The 16542-nt window shown below is 40.0% G+C and overlaps 2 protein-coding genes across 3 annotated transcripts; one reads left to right on the top strand and one right to left on the bottom strand.

The window, feature by feature from the left end:
• Positions 1 to 62: 62 nt before the first annotated feature.
• On the bottom strand, positions 63 to 10360 carry LOC114566934 (clathrin interactor 1). Its single transcript, XM_028595790.1, has 12 exons — positions 10084 to 10360; positions 6199 to 6303; positions 5881 to 5977; positions 5360 to 5468; positions 4916 to 5104; positions 3725 to 3890; positions 3154 to 3370; positions 2974 to 3055; positions 2738 to 2815; positions 1713 to 2023; positions 1162 to 1345; positions 63 to 518 (listed from the first exon to the last, which is right to left on the bottom strand). Exons 1-12 carry the CDS (start codon positions 10122 to 10124, stop codon positions 130 to 132), a joined length of 1968 nt encoding a protein of 655 aa, XP_028451591.1. The 5' UTR covers positions 10125 to 10360; the 3' UTR covers positions 63 to 129.
• Positions 9498 to 16232, top strand: LOC114566932 (pinopsin-like). Of its 2 annotated transcripts, none has more exons than XM_028595789.1 (6): positions 9498 to 9542; positions 12235 to 12607; positions 13440 to 13608; positions 13961 to 14132; positions 14252 to 14485; positions 15362 to 16232. In XM_028595789.1, exons 2-6 carry the CDS (start codon positions 12262 to 12264, stop codon positions 15569 to 15571), a joined length of 1131 nt encoding a protein of 376 aa, XP_028451590.1. In that variant the 5' UTR covers positions 9498 to 9542; positions 12235 to 12261; the 3' UTR covers positions 15572 to 16232. The 2 variants fall into 2 exon arrangements, with proteins under 2 accessions (XP_028451590.1, XP_028451589.1); XM_028595788.1 differs by lacking the exon at positions 9498 to 9542 and adding an exon at positions 9570 to 9634.
• Positions 16233 to 16542: the final 310 nt, after the last annotated feature.

Genomic DNA, 16542 nt, shown 5'->3' with positions numbered 1-16542 from the left:
CACGCACACAGTCTCTCACACACACACACACACACACACACACACATACAGACACACACACACACACACACACACACACACACACACACACACACACACACACACACACACACACACACACACACACACTCATTTCCCAAAACTGCCAAAGTTAGCGAAGGCATCCTGTTTGGGTGAAACCATGGCTGGGGTGATGGAGTGTGCTAGGGTCACTCCTACTCCTGGCCCTCCCATGCCTGTCATACCACCCATCATCACTGGAGTGGCCATGCCCATATTCATGCTCATGTTCATTCCCATCATGCCTTGGCTTACAGGAATTCCCCCCATCCCCATTGTCCCCGTGGTCATTGAAGGGGGCATACTTGATGCCAAGGAAGCAGGCATGCCAGTTGCCATTGATGCAGGCATGCCCATCGTCATGGGATTGGCTGGTGGTCTAATGTGTGTCGCATGGGGCGGGGAGCTGAGGTTCAGTCCTCCAAAGTTCTGGGCCAGCAGGTTGACGGGAGGCACAGCTGCACAGACACATACGGGCAGCAACGCGTTAATCCACTCTGTTGTACCACTTAGGTTGGTCAGATAGTTACACTGATCAATCTAATCTAAAACAATGTACATTTAAAAGGTTTCTGACATCAACCTGTCCCACTAAATCACTTGGGGATTTAACTAAAACATATGTATTTATTTATTTAAGTCCATAAATGTATTGACATTTATTTCACACTGTTGTCAGTACTTTCCAGCTGTATATAACAATAATTCCTAATAGTTCAATAATTACTTATGATCTGGACTTGGATAAGCAGCAGAAAATGGATGGATGAAAGGATTAACCAATAATAAAAAAAAGAAAAAAGAAACTGATTAATTTAAGGTGCATACAGTATTTGAAATGTACCTCATGTGAGAGGTCTGATATAGTTGGTACTGGGGATTCAAACTAATATTACTGGCTAGAAAAAATATTCAGAACTTTTAAATGACATTCAAGACTTTTTAATACCTTTGGCAGCCCTTTTTGTTTTGTTTTTAGAAAAAAAAATCTTCAAATAAATGCTTTTTAAGATATTTTAAGACCCTTTTTTTTTTTTTTTCTACATCAACATGCTGTGTAAAATGCACACAGAAAATGAATCACAGTATGAAACATGATACCTGTTTGCTGGATGATATTGTTGAGTGTGGGCGGTGTCTTAGTGGGGTTGAGGCCTGCTGATAGAAAGTCCAGGCTGATGTTGACGGAGGGGTCGGACCAGGTCGACCCTAACGATCCCGGACCTCCAACACCCACCTTTGACTGTTGTCCTATGGGCTGCTGAGATGTCATGCTTCCCAGGCTCTAAAATAAAGTACAAATATTTCACACTTTATTTACGGTCAAGAACCCAAAAGAAAAACTGAAATCAGTTAACAGCCTTGAACTGGAACACTTTATATTTATTGAAAATTGAAACAAAAAGCATTCTTAAGGGTGCACTGACTTAAATCTTTGATTAGGTTGGCAGCCATGCTGAATGTTTAAGTCATCATTAATAGTACAATTTTATTGCACTATTAATTTAGACTATTAATTTGACCTTTGGACCAATACACTTTGGAAGCTTCTGGGTTTTTCTTTCAATGGATTTCATTATCTACAACTTTTTCAGATTTGTTTTTACAGTTTGAGACAAACTAGGCCTTCTTGTAAAGTGTACTGTACTTACCTGTTGAGAGCGAGAAAGGGGCATGGTTGGCATAGCAACAGATGCTCCTCCCAGAGAGAAAGTCAGGCTCTGAGAGGCACTCAGCGTTGTATGTGGGTTAGTTAGTTGATGGTTCACTCCACCCATCAGGTCAAACAGCTCGGCAGAAGGTAGAGCGGAGGCGGGATTAGAGACTGGGGCTGTGAGTGGCTGGACGTTGCCAAACAGGTCAGTGACGGGCTGGGAGAGACCGGAGCTAGACGAAACTGGTGGATTGACCGAGAAAGCATTCCAGTCCCCAAATTCTCCATTTCCATTGGATGGTGCAGAAGCTGGCCACAAGAGAGTAGTGATATGTTTAGTTGTGATTGTAACTGTTCCACTCCTTCACTGTGTCCTAAATTGACACTCATTTTCTAAAATTCTACAAAAAATCTAAATACATTAACAAGTATGTCCAACATGGCTTTTTTGTCACGCTGGCCCTCATCTGAATTTAAGGTAACTCTGGTGGGATTGCCAAGTTAGTACAAACAATCAAACCCGGGTGCAGACCAAAGAACTGGACCAAGACTGTTACATGGTAACACGTATGATCTGACAGTCAAAAGCACTGCTGTCTGCTATGGTTGTATCCTTCTGTGTACTTGGGCAGTTCATTAAGTCCATTAAAAAGGGTGTGACAAAGTGATCTCACAGTAATATGCCCCAGAATTGAGCTGTACAAAGACAGGTCTTTTTTTTTTACCTGTATCTACCCTTTTGTCATTATTTAAAACTTGGTTTTGATTTGCAGTCTAATAATGCTTATCATCAGTTATTTCTTCGGGAGCTCTTTGTGACGTCAGAGAACATTAATATGCACATAGTGCTGCTGCTGCATAAACTACTGTCAGTCAAAAGCCAGTGTGAACATGAACCGGACCAGAACTGAAATGCAACAATGTATACTATTTCCAGTTGGACCGGACCAAACAAACCAAACTACAGGTGTGAAAGCACCCTCAGATTACAGGAAAAGCTGAAAGAGGTAAGAACAAGTTTACCAGTGGAAGTTGGGAGGCTGGCAGAGGCTGCAGGTGAGGAGAAGTCAGCAAAGCCACCAATGAGGTCCGAACTGCCACCTGGATGGACACACACACACACACACACACACACAAAGGACAGGACTAAGAACTCTCTTGTCCAACAAAGAATGACACAACTCATACACCACATACCCCACATTTTAGAACCACCTCATTTTTTTGTCATCTTTGTGTGTGTAAAAGTTTGTAGTTACCTGTTGCAGTGCTCTGATTGGATAAAGGGTCAATCACTAGCAGATCAGCTAGACCGCTACTTGAAGACTGTCTGACTGATGACTAAAGATTGAAATAGAGAGAAACACAGTGATTGATTAAACATGTACAATTAAAAATGTATCTTACATTCAGAAAAGCGTAAGTGTCTGTGTGAATACCTTCTCGTCTGGGCTCCTGTCTCCAGTGTAGTGGGCTGCAGCACCAAGGTCCAGAGTCTTGCTACACGGAGCTCCGCTGCGTTTCCGTGTGGTGGTGGTTGTGGTTTCTGTTGCTTGTGTGATCTGGATGCTCTTCGTTGTGACAGTTTCCTCCTCATCTTTGAACTCAAGGGTTTCCTGCCTGCCGTTTCTCGATGACCGGTCCTCCTCGGTGTCACTATGGCAACCAAACATGGAGGACATATGAGAAGCCGCACTCAGGAGATTTTGCTATTGACTTTTTTTTTTTGCAATTATTGTATGTCTGTGTGTGTTTGGTTATGTAATGTATAATCCAAGACATAATGGTTTGAAGATTTTAAACACACGACATGGAGGCCTTGAGCCATCTGATGCATTATTTTGATATTTGCGATACCAACACCACTGTGCACAACTAATGCAGCTTGTGGTAACTTTAGTATACACCATTAAGACCATTTTAAAACAAGCATTCGTTCAGACACACGCAAAATGTAATATGTGTAAGTGTGCACGTGGAGTCATGGACATCATCAGTGTTTAAATTTACCTGATTCTGTCGGGTGAGTCATCTCGTTCCTTCTTTCTAAACTTGTTGAGTGTGTCATCGATGGTGCTGCCTATCTTGTCACTGATCTCTCCAAGCTTTTCACTAAAGGGGAAAGCTCCTCTGCTCTTATCCCAGTCCTCATCCCACTTACTCCGATCCAACTCATTAGCTGGAAGGAAGAACGCATAGAAGGACAGAGAGAGAAAGAGCAAGACTTTGTAAACTGCAGTTTCAATTCCATATCGCATTTAAAAATATATCGATATATTTTTTATATTGATATATCGCCCAGCCCTATCTCATACTAGTCACATGAAACTCATAATTTAAGCTGTACAATGCTGTTTAACAATTGCTAATGTATAGCAAATTTAAGACACTAAAAGCAACAATAAGATTAGAGCTGCAGCAAATTATTATTTGAATATTTTTGTCCGATAACAGTCCCAAATCATAAACTACATAATTTACAATGAAATACGGCAGCAAATCCTCACATTGAGGAAGTTGGACCTGGAAAATGTTAGGGATTTTTGCTTGATAAATGTTAGACATTTTTAGTAATTGGGCAGATGAGAATTAAATACGTAATAAAAAATATAATATTGTGTTCAATTATTTGCATTTATCTGGCAAGAAAATAAATACAAGGAATATTTTCAGGTAAGTCCCCTGAAATTTTACTTCAGTGGATTAATAGGAGCTTTAGGCTACATTATTGCTTAAACAACATATGACATAAATCCATGACTGTTTTGATAATTAATTCTTCATCCGTCATTTATCAATTAAAAACACTCCAGACATTTCCTAGTTGAAGATAGTCCAATGTGAGGATGATATTTTGTGTTTTATATCTCTTTGGGCTCTTGTGATTTGCCTTTTTGTAAAAAAAAAAAAAAAAAAGAAGACATTTATAGATTTAGAGATAAATCAACTAAACAATATACACATTTTTTTAATTCCTTGTTAGTACAGGCAATTCAAGTTTAACTTTTAATATCCATTCAAAAAGTCTTACACTTGCTTTACATGATATCCTTCCTCCAATGCATTTTTCAAGTTATTATGATTTTAATCCACATCTGACTTGAGCTGTCAAAAGAAGATGTAGTGACTTACAGTTCTTAACACCGCCTCCGCCTCCTCCTCCTCCTCCTCCTCCTCCTCCTCCTCCTCCTCCTCCTCCTCCTCCTCCTCCTCCTCCTCCTCCTCCTCCTCCTCCTCCTTCCATGCTGTCAGAGGAGACTCCAATGTATTTATCTTTGTTCTTCTTGGCTTTCTTCCTCTCCTCTCTCAGTCTATCGTCGTCCTGGATTAACTCAACCATCTCCTTCACCTTCTGACGCACATTGATTCCCTGATCCTTACCGTTCTCATCTGGACAGATACACAAACAAAAACAAAAAACTATAGTATATATATATAAAATTTTACATCCTGACCTATCATCTAGTGCAACCGACGTACACTACACAAGAATTAATACAATCAAAAGAACCAATATAAGTTTTACTTAGCATACTGTATGCATAAATATGCACACAAGATATATCACATTTACACAAAAGCAAAAGAACACTAAGAAAACGTTAAACCAATGAAAATGTAGCCAATTTTGATTTAGAGACTCACCAATAAAGTGATAGTTTTCTAAAGATCGCAGGTCGTAGATGTGTTCTCTGGCACTGGTGACAACTCTTTCAGACCCATTCCTGATCAAATAAGCCAGCAGCAGTAAAGCCTGGCAGAGGAAGATAAAGAGAAATAGTAAGAGATGGAGTGAAAGACGTGATTAGAGAGTTAACTATGGGGGGGGGGGGGGTGATGTAGCCAGAATGACTTAGTGAGAAATAATCTTTTCTAAAATAAAATTTTAAGGCCAGTTCTGCTTTACAAAACTGTCCCCTCTCCTAAACTTATCTTAATTGCTCATTCATTCTTTCTTGGCTCTTGTATAATTTATATTTGCATACTTTATACTATGTACTATACATATACAGGATGCATACATCTGTGTTCAATTTTAGTGCAAAGTATTTGAAGTAATGTATTTTCAATAAAAAGAAAGAGAAACAGGAGCCAAAATGTCTTACAACAACACAGGCACACCTGGGAAACAACCAACCAACCTGCCAACCAGAGCGTAACCATACCTTGTAGACTCGCCTCCAGTTCTTCTTGTTGTCCTTCAGCATCCTGGTCCACAGCATGTTCATCACTTCTGGGAACTGCTCATACATAAAGGTAGATCTACATACAAACACACAAACAAAAATATTATAGTTCTAAAAAAGCCCAAAACAGCTAAATCAAAGCGTAATCAGGTCTAGTGATTAGAGCCTTACTTGTCTTTCTAACAGAACTCTTATTTCTTCTTATTGTGTGTAATGACACAATACAGTTTACCTGCTACCTTGTGTGCTTGTATTTGCGTGCACATACAGTACAGAAACTGTGTGTGTTACACATACTTGGCTATTTCTCCCATCAATTGTCCGGAGGGTCCCCAGGGGTCGTCATTGGTGGCCTCTCTCACCTTAGACTCGATCTCTGAGTAGTTCATCACCACATTAGTGCTGTTGACACAGACATATATTTTCTTCACAAATGACATCAATAAATATCTGTATTACCATCAACATTTCAAACATGTAAAGGTGAAAACATCTGGCTTTACTCTCTTGTCTTTTCTATTCACTTATTGGGAACACAAAGCTTGTTATTGTCAGTCTTTCGGTCGGTCAGCCTTGCTGGTTATCAGCAAATGATTTGTGCCGATTCCCTTCACACTCCACTCGTCACATTTCCAGAGGTCAGGCAGACCGAAATACAGACAATCATAAACCCATACATTGATATATTTATACAGTAGAACACATGCAAATACAATATGGGCAACTCTTAAATGACAAACAATCTCTCTGGCTAGCAAAGCATCATTATCATATTAATATTCTACACACACAACGCTGACAATTACGGTGGAAAACAGGATTATCACAACAACAACATTCATGCAGGTGTCATACACAACGAAATCAAGCAAGACAAAGAGAATCTCAGCTCACTGAATTATGAATGACAGCTTTCTAAAAGCCTGTGTCCTGGCCACGGCACTTCAAAGGACAGACATACATACACGAGCATAGTGTAAGAAAATATTCAGCTGTTTGGGGCACAAAGGGATGTGAGTCTATTGTATGCAGTATGGAAGTGAGGTTAGCAGGGTGTGTGTGTGTGTGTGTGTGTGTGTGTGTGTGTGTGTGTGTGTAAAAAACAGCGAAGTAAACACGGTCAAAGCTCCCCATAAATAATGTTTGCTTCCTGTCCTTTTTGTAGGCTCACCAGCTGCTGTGTTTGTTGGGGAAAAAAATTTAAAAACACAGCCAAAAGCACTGCAATGTGAAACACACCTCTCACTCTCCAATACGACTCATTCCTCCCTCCTTCACCTGGCCTTTTTTTCATATTTCTGTCTCCTTCACTTCATTTTCTATCCTATCGCTTTTTCCAATCTCCCGATCCTATCATTACTCCTTTACTCTGCCACCCTCACAGCTAAAGGAAAATAAGAAGCGTCTTCAGTACAGAAACTGCCTTTGACTGTGTTATGTCAGCAGAGCTCCATCTAAAGCTCTGTTGAGCTCTCGGTCTGTTTTCTATGCCGTATATTCCTTCTTCTAATCTTCTTTCTTCAGTCTATTCATTTATCTCTCCTTTATTCAACTTTCTTCAATCAACCTACTCTTCTTTCTTTATTACATTTGTGATATAATTGGTTCTTTTGAGCGGAGCCAACCAGAGAACGTAGGTTTAGAATATGATTTGGTATATTAAAAAAAAACGGATTTAAGGACTCTTACATCTTTTTTTCAAATTGTATGTAAGAGTTCATCAATCTCCATAAAATCAAAAGATGCTTTTGGCATACTGTACCCTCCTTGTCACTGGGCACTGTGGGCAGTGTGTTTTTCTATAACTTTTGTTTTTTAAGGTTTCAGTGTTTTTCGGATACAGTAAGTACAGTACAGTATGAGTGCTTAACACCCACACAATATGCATCTCATAGTAGTCTGCATTTAACCTTGTTTGCAGGATTTATAACAAACTGAAAGTGCACATTAATAACCCACATGGAGTTTTAATTACCTCATGTACAAAAACTCAACTGCATTAGACTGAAATGTATTTGTAATATTTTTTACTAAAAAGAATACAAGAAACACCTCTTAATCTAATGCAGTCCAGTTCAACATCACTGCAAACTACAACCTCATTAATAAAAAATATAGTTAAAGTAACACCAGACAGTGTCAATCAATCAAAACTGAACATTATTCTCTTTGTAAAGGTGTAATTTATGACTGAGCAGCTGTTGTATTGGATCACATTAGATTTTACAGGTAAATAAAGTGACCACTGAGTGTAAAATCCAAGGCACAAAATAAATAATAATTGGTTCATCATCATTACTGTATGCACAAATTGCATTCTGATAACAGGCATGTATACTTCACTAAAATGTATTCAAAATAAGAAATGAATACCGACATACAAACTATCTCAGGCAGCTGAACTAAAATACAGGAACCGCTGTGTAACCTGTGTTATAAAATTGAACATGCTTCTGGTGTAAGGATAATCACATCAAACAAGGGGATGTACTGATCAGAAGCAGTATAGTCAATATCAATCCAAAACTAGCCAAAGCATTGGATTATATTTCAGAAAAAGATACATAATGAAATACAAACTATTTATAGACAGCTCAAGTGTTATTTGAGAGGCAAAAAAAAAAGATTCTGATGTATAATGCTATTGTAGATTCAAGGCTGTATTGATGAAAATTATGTATCAAGCCATTGCCTGGATGTGTGCACACTTGGTCCCTGACCGTCCCTCGTATCAATCCATTGTCACATAAGACTGACTGTGAGAAATTAGAGTCAGTGTTTAAGAGGAGTATCTAAAAAGTTGATGTGTGACAGACCGATGCACCACTGACAAAATCTGTTTTTTGGTCACTCTATAGAAAGAAAAGGCTGATTCTAAAGGCACTATTTTTACGAGACTAATGTGTATAGTAAGTTCATTCATGAGATTAGTTTGAACTGAACCAACACTCTTTAGATCTGTTTTTCCACTTCTCTCATCTTTCAACTGTTATTGTTATAATGTTCGCGTTTGTGTTCAGCGTTGTTGTCCTTGTTAACTATATGCCTATTTCTGTGTAAATTCCTTGCATGTGTGCACATACTTAGCCAATAAAGCTGATTCTGATTATTGTTACTGCTCTATTGAACATATGATGACAGTTTCATTTGTGAAGCTACTTAAAACTGATTTTATCTACAAACCTAGCCCTCCAGATAGTGGCACCATCCTCATCAAAAGTTATTTACTTGGTTATTAAATAAAATGGCCTGTTACAAGAAACAGGTTTACTTACTTATCTCAACTAACTAAAAGCATCACTGCATCTTCCAATTTTTTTGTGGATTTGGGTTTTACACAAGAAAGATATTCATATAACTCAGTGTGCCTCTTGGAGAAAACATGACAGAAAGCTGTTGTTCTCCCTCCTCTTCGTGGGTTACAGTATATATATTATACTGCAGTTTACACTTGCAACAATAGATTTCACAAAGACACACATCACAAAGAAGCATGGTTAGTCTAGTGCTGAGCCAAACAACACGATGTAGTAGGCTGCAGCAACACCAGCATTAGCTAGTACCGTATGATCTGTTTGGCCAACAAGCTGTGTTGTCTTAACTGTCTGGGACCATGGGGGCATGGGCCTCGTAGAGACATGGTTGGTCTCTAATTGGCAGGAAATGTACACTACAATTCAATAGCCACTTAGCTTGCCATCGTTGATGCTTAGCTTTCTACTCGGGATATAAGGTTCGGTTAATGCATGGTGGAGGTAGCGGGCATCACAGGGCGTGATTCCGCTGCAGCACCGACACAAACAGTACACAGAACCGACCTGGGCTTAGCAATGCTAGCGGAATTAGCTAACTGGATAGCTTTCGTTGTGGATCGGAAATGAATACATTTGCTTTGTGTAATATTGTTTTTTACTGGCCTATATGAACAAGTGTTGGAAAATGTACAATGTTAGAAGCCATTGGAAAACACACATCTCTATTTATGCCACATGGCTGAAGATTGGCAGCTAGCCAGCTAGCCGGAGCTAACAGCTGAGGGGGCTATTGCTGTGACGTCACGCACCGTATCCTCTCCTCTGTCAGCGATAAAAGCTGCTGATGCTGCCCGGCTAGCCGGTTAGCTTAGCAGCCACTTAGCGGTTTAGCCAGTGCAAATAGCTCCACCTGCTCCTCGGTACTCACGCTTTGTCCACCAGCTCTCTGACTTTCCACATATTCAGCATCTCCGCACGGAACTGCGGGTTCGCCGCCTCGATACTGCGTCGCCCCGTGTCTCTACGCCCCACAAGATAGAGTAGGTATCCGGTTACCGACGAGAATCCCCCCCAACTCCTCGATGAGCTCCGGTAGTACAGATGCGGTTAACGGATCGGCCCCAGTTGCTACGGAAACGTCATTCTCTGCCTACGTCACTGAAGCGTCAAGATGTTCCCTCGCTCGCGAACTGTATCATATTTATCTAATACATCCATGTATCATATGCGTACATATTGGGAAAGTTTAAAGCAAAGTGACGCAGGAACATTGAGGCAACGAATATGATACAATCTTTGTTAAAAGGTGTTCAAAAACAGCCCCGGGAGCTGCCTGTTCAAGGTTAAAACATTGTGTGTGTGTGTGTGTGTGTGTGTGTGTGTGTGTGTGTGTGTGTGTGTGTGTGTGTGTGTGTGTGTGTGTGTGTGTGTGTGTCAGTCATTCAGTCACATTTGGCTGTGTTGGGCACACTTAGAAACATATTTTTGCCTAGTAGCCTACACAAATATTTATATGCCAGACTTAGTTTTGGGAATCATTTTGCAAATCCAGCTAGGGTGTCTGTTTAATATTACATTTTAAATACATCAATACATTTAATTTTGAGCTTTTATATAAAATAATGGTACTTAAAGTATATTTTGATGCTAATACTCAAGGATCAATAAATGTGGAAGAATCCTGCTTCTCAAAAGGCTATTAAATGGAAGAGGTGATAAAAGGTGGTGATAAAGACTTGCACTGCATGTCCATCTCCAGAGCTTTAATGAAAGTTAGTGTGGGTGCATAAGATGAATGTTGCATATATGATTGTGTGAAAGGTAAAGAGAAGCACCGGAGAAAATACTAATCAACAGAAATCTCTCCAAAGTTAAGGTTAAACAAAAATGAACAGGGTCAAAATCACCAGTTTTAAAAAAAATATGTATAGGCTGGGCAGTTGGTATAGCAGGCGCCCATATATAGAGGTTTACTCCTCGACGCAGCATGCCGGGGTTCGACTCTGACCTGTGGCCCTTTGCTGCATGTCATTCCTCCTCTCTCTCCCCTTTCATGTCTTCAGCTGTCCTGTCAAAAATAAAGGCCCAACTATGTAGGATATATAGTAGAATTCAAAGTCATGTTTTGAAAATTAAAATGTACTTGTGGGGTTTGTTTTAAATGTAAATGTCTGTTAGGAGGGTTTTCTTGTCTTGTGATTGTTCATTAGTGTCTTCAGCATCAGATCAGTTAATACTGCCATGCTGAATCTGTTCCTGGCTCATCCTTAGAGTCCACATTGTATTATTCATATGTTGGCTCAGTTATTTAGGTCCCCAATCTGGTCTAGATTAAAGTAGAATACGGAACAGAACAAAGACGTGTGTCTGAAAGAGTGATGGTCATACGTCAAAACGCCAGCGTCTGCATTTTTGTTTAATTGTTTCTTTCAATCTTTCTTTGTGGGAGTGTGTCCTTTGTCTCATTGAAGGTTTGGATACTTCATATTTTATTCTTTGTGTTAACTACGGATGTATTATGACGTATAATGTTTTTGTTGCTTTTGTAAGTATTACATCAGTCTTAATTGTTTAGGTTTTGGTTTAAAGGTTTGAATTTATTTAAATTATAAAGTATTTTAACAAATGTCAGTATAGCAAGAAAAACAAATTCCTAGCTATCTTACTATTGCTTTATCACTGTATTAACCCTAATTAAGTATTTTCTTTTCATTGATAGTTTGTTTTTCAATTATTCTGTTAAAACTGTTACTTTTAAATTATAAGTATTAGCCTACGTATGAAGAATTATGTGAGCACAGTGGTGATGTTTATGGGAGCAACTAACATAATGCATAGCCTACTGTATGTAGCCTATGTGGGAGAAAGTTATCTCTCCCATCCCCTTCAGAGCATTTAAACATGTTGTGGGCTAAGTGTATTTTCTGCCCCAGTGGCTGAGGAAAGAAACTGGGCTGGCAAAGTGAAAAAAAAAAAAACTGGGCTGGCAAGGTGAAAAAATAAATACTCGTTTAGGCTACATTTCACCCCTTATTATTTTCTTTGTTTTATGACGGGCATCTTCTGTCTCTGATTCAAGTCAATCTAGAGTGATAGCCTAGTTGCCATGGTGATCGTCCTGCAGCAGCATAGTAACAACCTCAGCACCGGCCACAGCTCCGTGTCGGACCTCGCCGCTGGCGGGCTGAGCCGGGAGGATCATACCGCGGCAGCCGTAGTCCTCGGGTTCATCCTGGTCCTGGGCTTCCTCGGTAACCTACTCGTGCTCCTGGTGTTCTCGCGCTTCCCCGGGCTGGTGACTCCGGTGAACCTGCTGCTGATCAACATCAGCGCCAGCGACATGCTCGTCTGCATCTTCGGAACTCCCCTCAGCTTCGCGGCCAACGTGCGCGGCCGGTGGCTGACCGGCTCCTACGGGTGCCGGTGGTACGGTTTCTCCAACGCGTTTTTCGGTGAGTGACATGGATGCATACTGAATAAGGTATTTGTAGTCTTGCATTGCCAGACCTATCTCTACAGCGTGGATATTTGAAACTGCTGCATGAAAATTAAAACATAATGTGGCTCCAAGAGCCTATTATCAAATTATATAGGCCGAAATTAAACCACTTTAATATTGCAGCTGCGCAAAGTGGAGCAAATTTTAATTACTTTATATTTCTTTGCTTTATATAGGCCTAGGCCTAACTGCAGGAGCTTGTGAATTTACTCAATAAAGTCTTATCTTGATGGCCTAATAATACATTATAATTTATTTGTTGATTATATTTTGTGTTATTAATCTGAATCTGCAAAGTAACTTGTAACTAATTTATTAGTAGATGAGTAAAAAGTACAATATTTGTATCTGAAATGTAGTGGAGTGTAGAAGTATAAAGCAGCAGAAAATGGAAATAATTAAGTAAAGTTGGCCAAATTGTACTGTACTTCCTAAATATAGGCTACTATAGAATTTTGAACATTATTGCACTTGCCACTTTATTACTACTTGCATGAAAAAAGAGTGAAAAGCAATAAGGAAAGAGAAAAGAGAAAAGAAAGAAACGTATTTGTTAAAAATCTGAAATTTCTTTGAAAATGTATGCATTGTCTGTAAATTATGTTTGTGTCTGTGTGGTTTCTGTACTTAGTTGTCTTTTCTTTGTCTATCACTGTGTATCTTGATGCAGACCTGGCTCCAGATGTAGATTTTTATAAACATTTTCTATTCAATTTAAGTACTTTTGTTCATTATACAATCTATATACTTTGTTCTCAAACTATTATGGTGTCTCTCTCTGTCAGGTGTAGTATCTCTGGTGTCTCTGTCTCTACTGTCCTTTGAGCGGTACTCTGTGGTGCTCGGCAGAACCCAGTCGGACTCTTCTCAGTACTGCAGGGCCAGGCTTGCTGTCGCGGCCTCCTGGCTCTACTCGCTGGTCTGGACTCTGCCACCACTGCTGGGCTGGAGCAGGTCTGTTACTGCTTAATTAAATATTAACCCATCACTTCACTCATGAGATCATTCATTCACTTATTGGCTGTTGATGATGCTAAAACTGGGAGGAAAGTGTGTGCTGGTTTATTCACTTAATACAAAATGTAATCAAGAAGTGAGTGTTTTAAAAGAAAGTAACTTTGAGGACCCACATGTGTTGGTCATCTGCAAAAGTAGGCTAAAAATGTAAATAAATGAATAAAAGAAACAGAGTCATTTTGCAATTCCAAGCAGATAGATACTAAACAGACCATGGCACCTATAGAACTTTATAATTTTAAACATGTAGCACATAAAATCAGAGCATATGTTGTGTGTTATGGAGCAGCTATGGCCCAGAGGGTCCTGGCACCATCTGCTCCATCCAATGGCACCAGCGCTCAACGACAGCTCGCTCCTACATCAGCTGTTTGTTCATCTTTTGCCTGCTGCTGCCGCTGCTGCTCATGTTCTTCTGCTACGGGAGGATCCTGCTGGCTGTGCGAGCAGTGGAGAGACAGGTGAGCATGCGGGATAACCTTTGATCCCTCTGTGATGACATTGTGCGTCTACTAGTGTTTGTGAAAGCAGTGTGTGTGTGTGTGTGTGTGTGTGTGTGTGTGTGTGTGGGTGTGTCCAGGTCACCAGGGTCAACCAGTCCTCAGCTGAGCGGAGGGAAGTCCGTTTCCTTGTAATGGTGGTCTCCATGGTGACTAGCTACCTATTGTGCTGGATGCCATATGGAGTTGTGGTGATGCTCGCCTCCTTTGGACAGCCCGGCATTGTGCCGCCTGCAGCCAGTTTAATCCTGTCCCTGCTGGCAAAGACCAGCACCGTCCTCAACCCTGTTATTTATGTGCTGCTCAACAAACAGGTAACAATGATTCCCAGTAAATATCTCACAAACAGTCATCACAGGACAGTCGCCCTCCTTCTAAGTGAGATTTGCTTTTATTCAACTCCAAATAACAAAACTAAAGAGGCATGTCTGCTAATACAACACCTTTGCTAGGCCTCACCAATTAAAGGATAGGTTCACACTTAATCACAGAAAAAGTTTTCTAACCTCATGTTTATTCCTAAAATTCTGCTGCACCAAAACTGCTTAACCACAGTTTAATCAGCATTTTGCAACACGCTGAGTCTCAATTTCAGTGTTTTCTTTTTATCATTTTAAATCCAATATAATCAAACACTGACACACCAGGATCCTAGTTGAAAGAGTATTCCACCGATTTAGCACTGCATTCCTATAACATCATTAGACTCACGATGCATCATTAAAAATAAGGATCAACATCTATTAAGCACAACCAGGTATCTGTTTTATTCGCACATTACCAACAATGCAACTTGACCGCCAAAAGTTCTGTGTGATTAGCGGCTAATGTAGCCTTGAGTTGTTAGCTAGTTAAGCAATGTAAGGAGTGGGCTACAGAGTTCTGGTAAGATCACTCTTTCTAAGTCCACACCTCCAGAGTTTTTTTCATTTTCAAACTTTTTTTTTTCATTCTAAATTTCGTGTAATTTCTGAAATTATGTTATGAACTGTAAACACTCAATTTGTTTCAATTTGGTCAAACCATTTTGCAGCGACGTATGTGCCCCACCCACGTCATTTTCAGTCATTCAATCATTTAAAGCAGCCGTAGCGGTTTACATTTTTCACATTTCATTGCACATTTCGCCAATAACCAACATCCTCTGTGATTACATCCCACCTCACCTCCTCTGTTTGTGTGTCTTTCAGTTCTCCAGGTGTTTCCTGTACATGATCAGGTGCAGCTCAGAAGCCCCGCCCAGCCCAGTTCACCACACATTGCCCAGCAGCAGGGGTGTGTGGCATCACGCTCCCAACCCACCAACAGAGGAACAAAACACAGCAGGTTCCATGTTCACATCCAGAGCCCAACAGGTACAGGGGCCCGCTCTGGTGCTAGTGGCTCAATATTCAACATAGAGGTCAAAGGTCACCCTTAGCTCAATGATCAATGAAAAAAAGACATTATTCCACTTTTTTCCTTTATTTGAGATATTTATAAACAAAAAAGCAAAATGCTGCAGGAATGTTTTTTGTTCTTCTATTCTAGAAATGTCTGTGTTTGACCTGTTCTTTTGATGAATGTAGTGGACCGTATAGCTCCATGTAGCCTAAAGGTATAATTCCCCCTCAAAATGATCCTTTGTATGTTAATTACTTTCCCTGTGTTACTTTGAATTTGAAGAAAGTTTTGTTCCAGAGTGAACGAACAATTCCTATTACTTCAAATTCACTCTCCGTTTTTTCTTCATTTACAGTGGAGGCATAAAGAGGCAAGAATTCAAGGTAGCACTGGGTAATTGATATATGATAATTTTAAGGGTGAATTCTTCCTTACATTTTTGTAGCCTAACTGTTTTTCACAGCAGCAGTCAGATGTATGTTTGTATTGTCTGCTGCACTGTATTACCTCAGTCCATTTTTGAATTTTGTAGCTCATTTTGTATTCTAATCCTATGGGCATATAATTATAGATTAAACTATAATCAGCTTTTATATGTTTCTTTGTAACTGTCAGCCCACTCTTTCTCAGGGTTTTATTTGTCAATTATAATAAAGTCAAAACAAGAGACAAGTTTGATTACATGTAAGTGTGACTGTTTTCGGCCGAATATTTTTGTCTCCTCTGTAAAAACAAAACAGAAAAACCTATTACTTATGTCTTATTTTGTGTCTTTGCACCACTAGTAGGAGCCGTGGCACAGCTGACTGTCAAACATACAGTAATATGATGGAGTGGAGTGAGTAAAGCGTGATTTGGTTCTGCAGAGGCTCCACACAGAGCTTTCGCCGTAGCCTAAAGGCTGATTTATGCTTGTGTCGAATCGACAGCGTACTCCCGCAGACCCTTCTGCGTTGCCGCGAACCCCCCCCGAGTCCTCCGCCGTAGC

Source organism: Perca flavescens, chromosome 13 (assembly GCF_004354835.1).
Source record: "Perca flavescens isolate YP-PL-M2 chromosome 13, PFLA_1.0, whole genome shotgun sequence".
Taxonomy (NCBI): domain Eukaryota; kingdom Metazoa; phylum Chordata; class Actinopteri; order Perciformes; family Percidae; genus Perca; species Perca flavescens.
The sequence above is the reverse complement of the archived record's forward strand: the minus strand, read 5'-3'. Positions and strand labels throughout refer to the sequence as shown.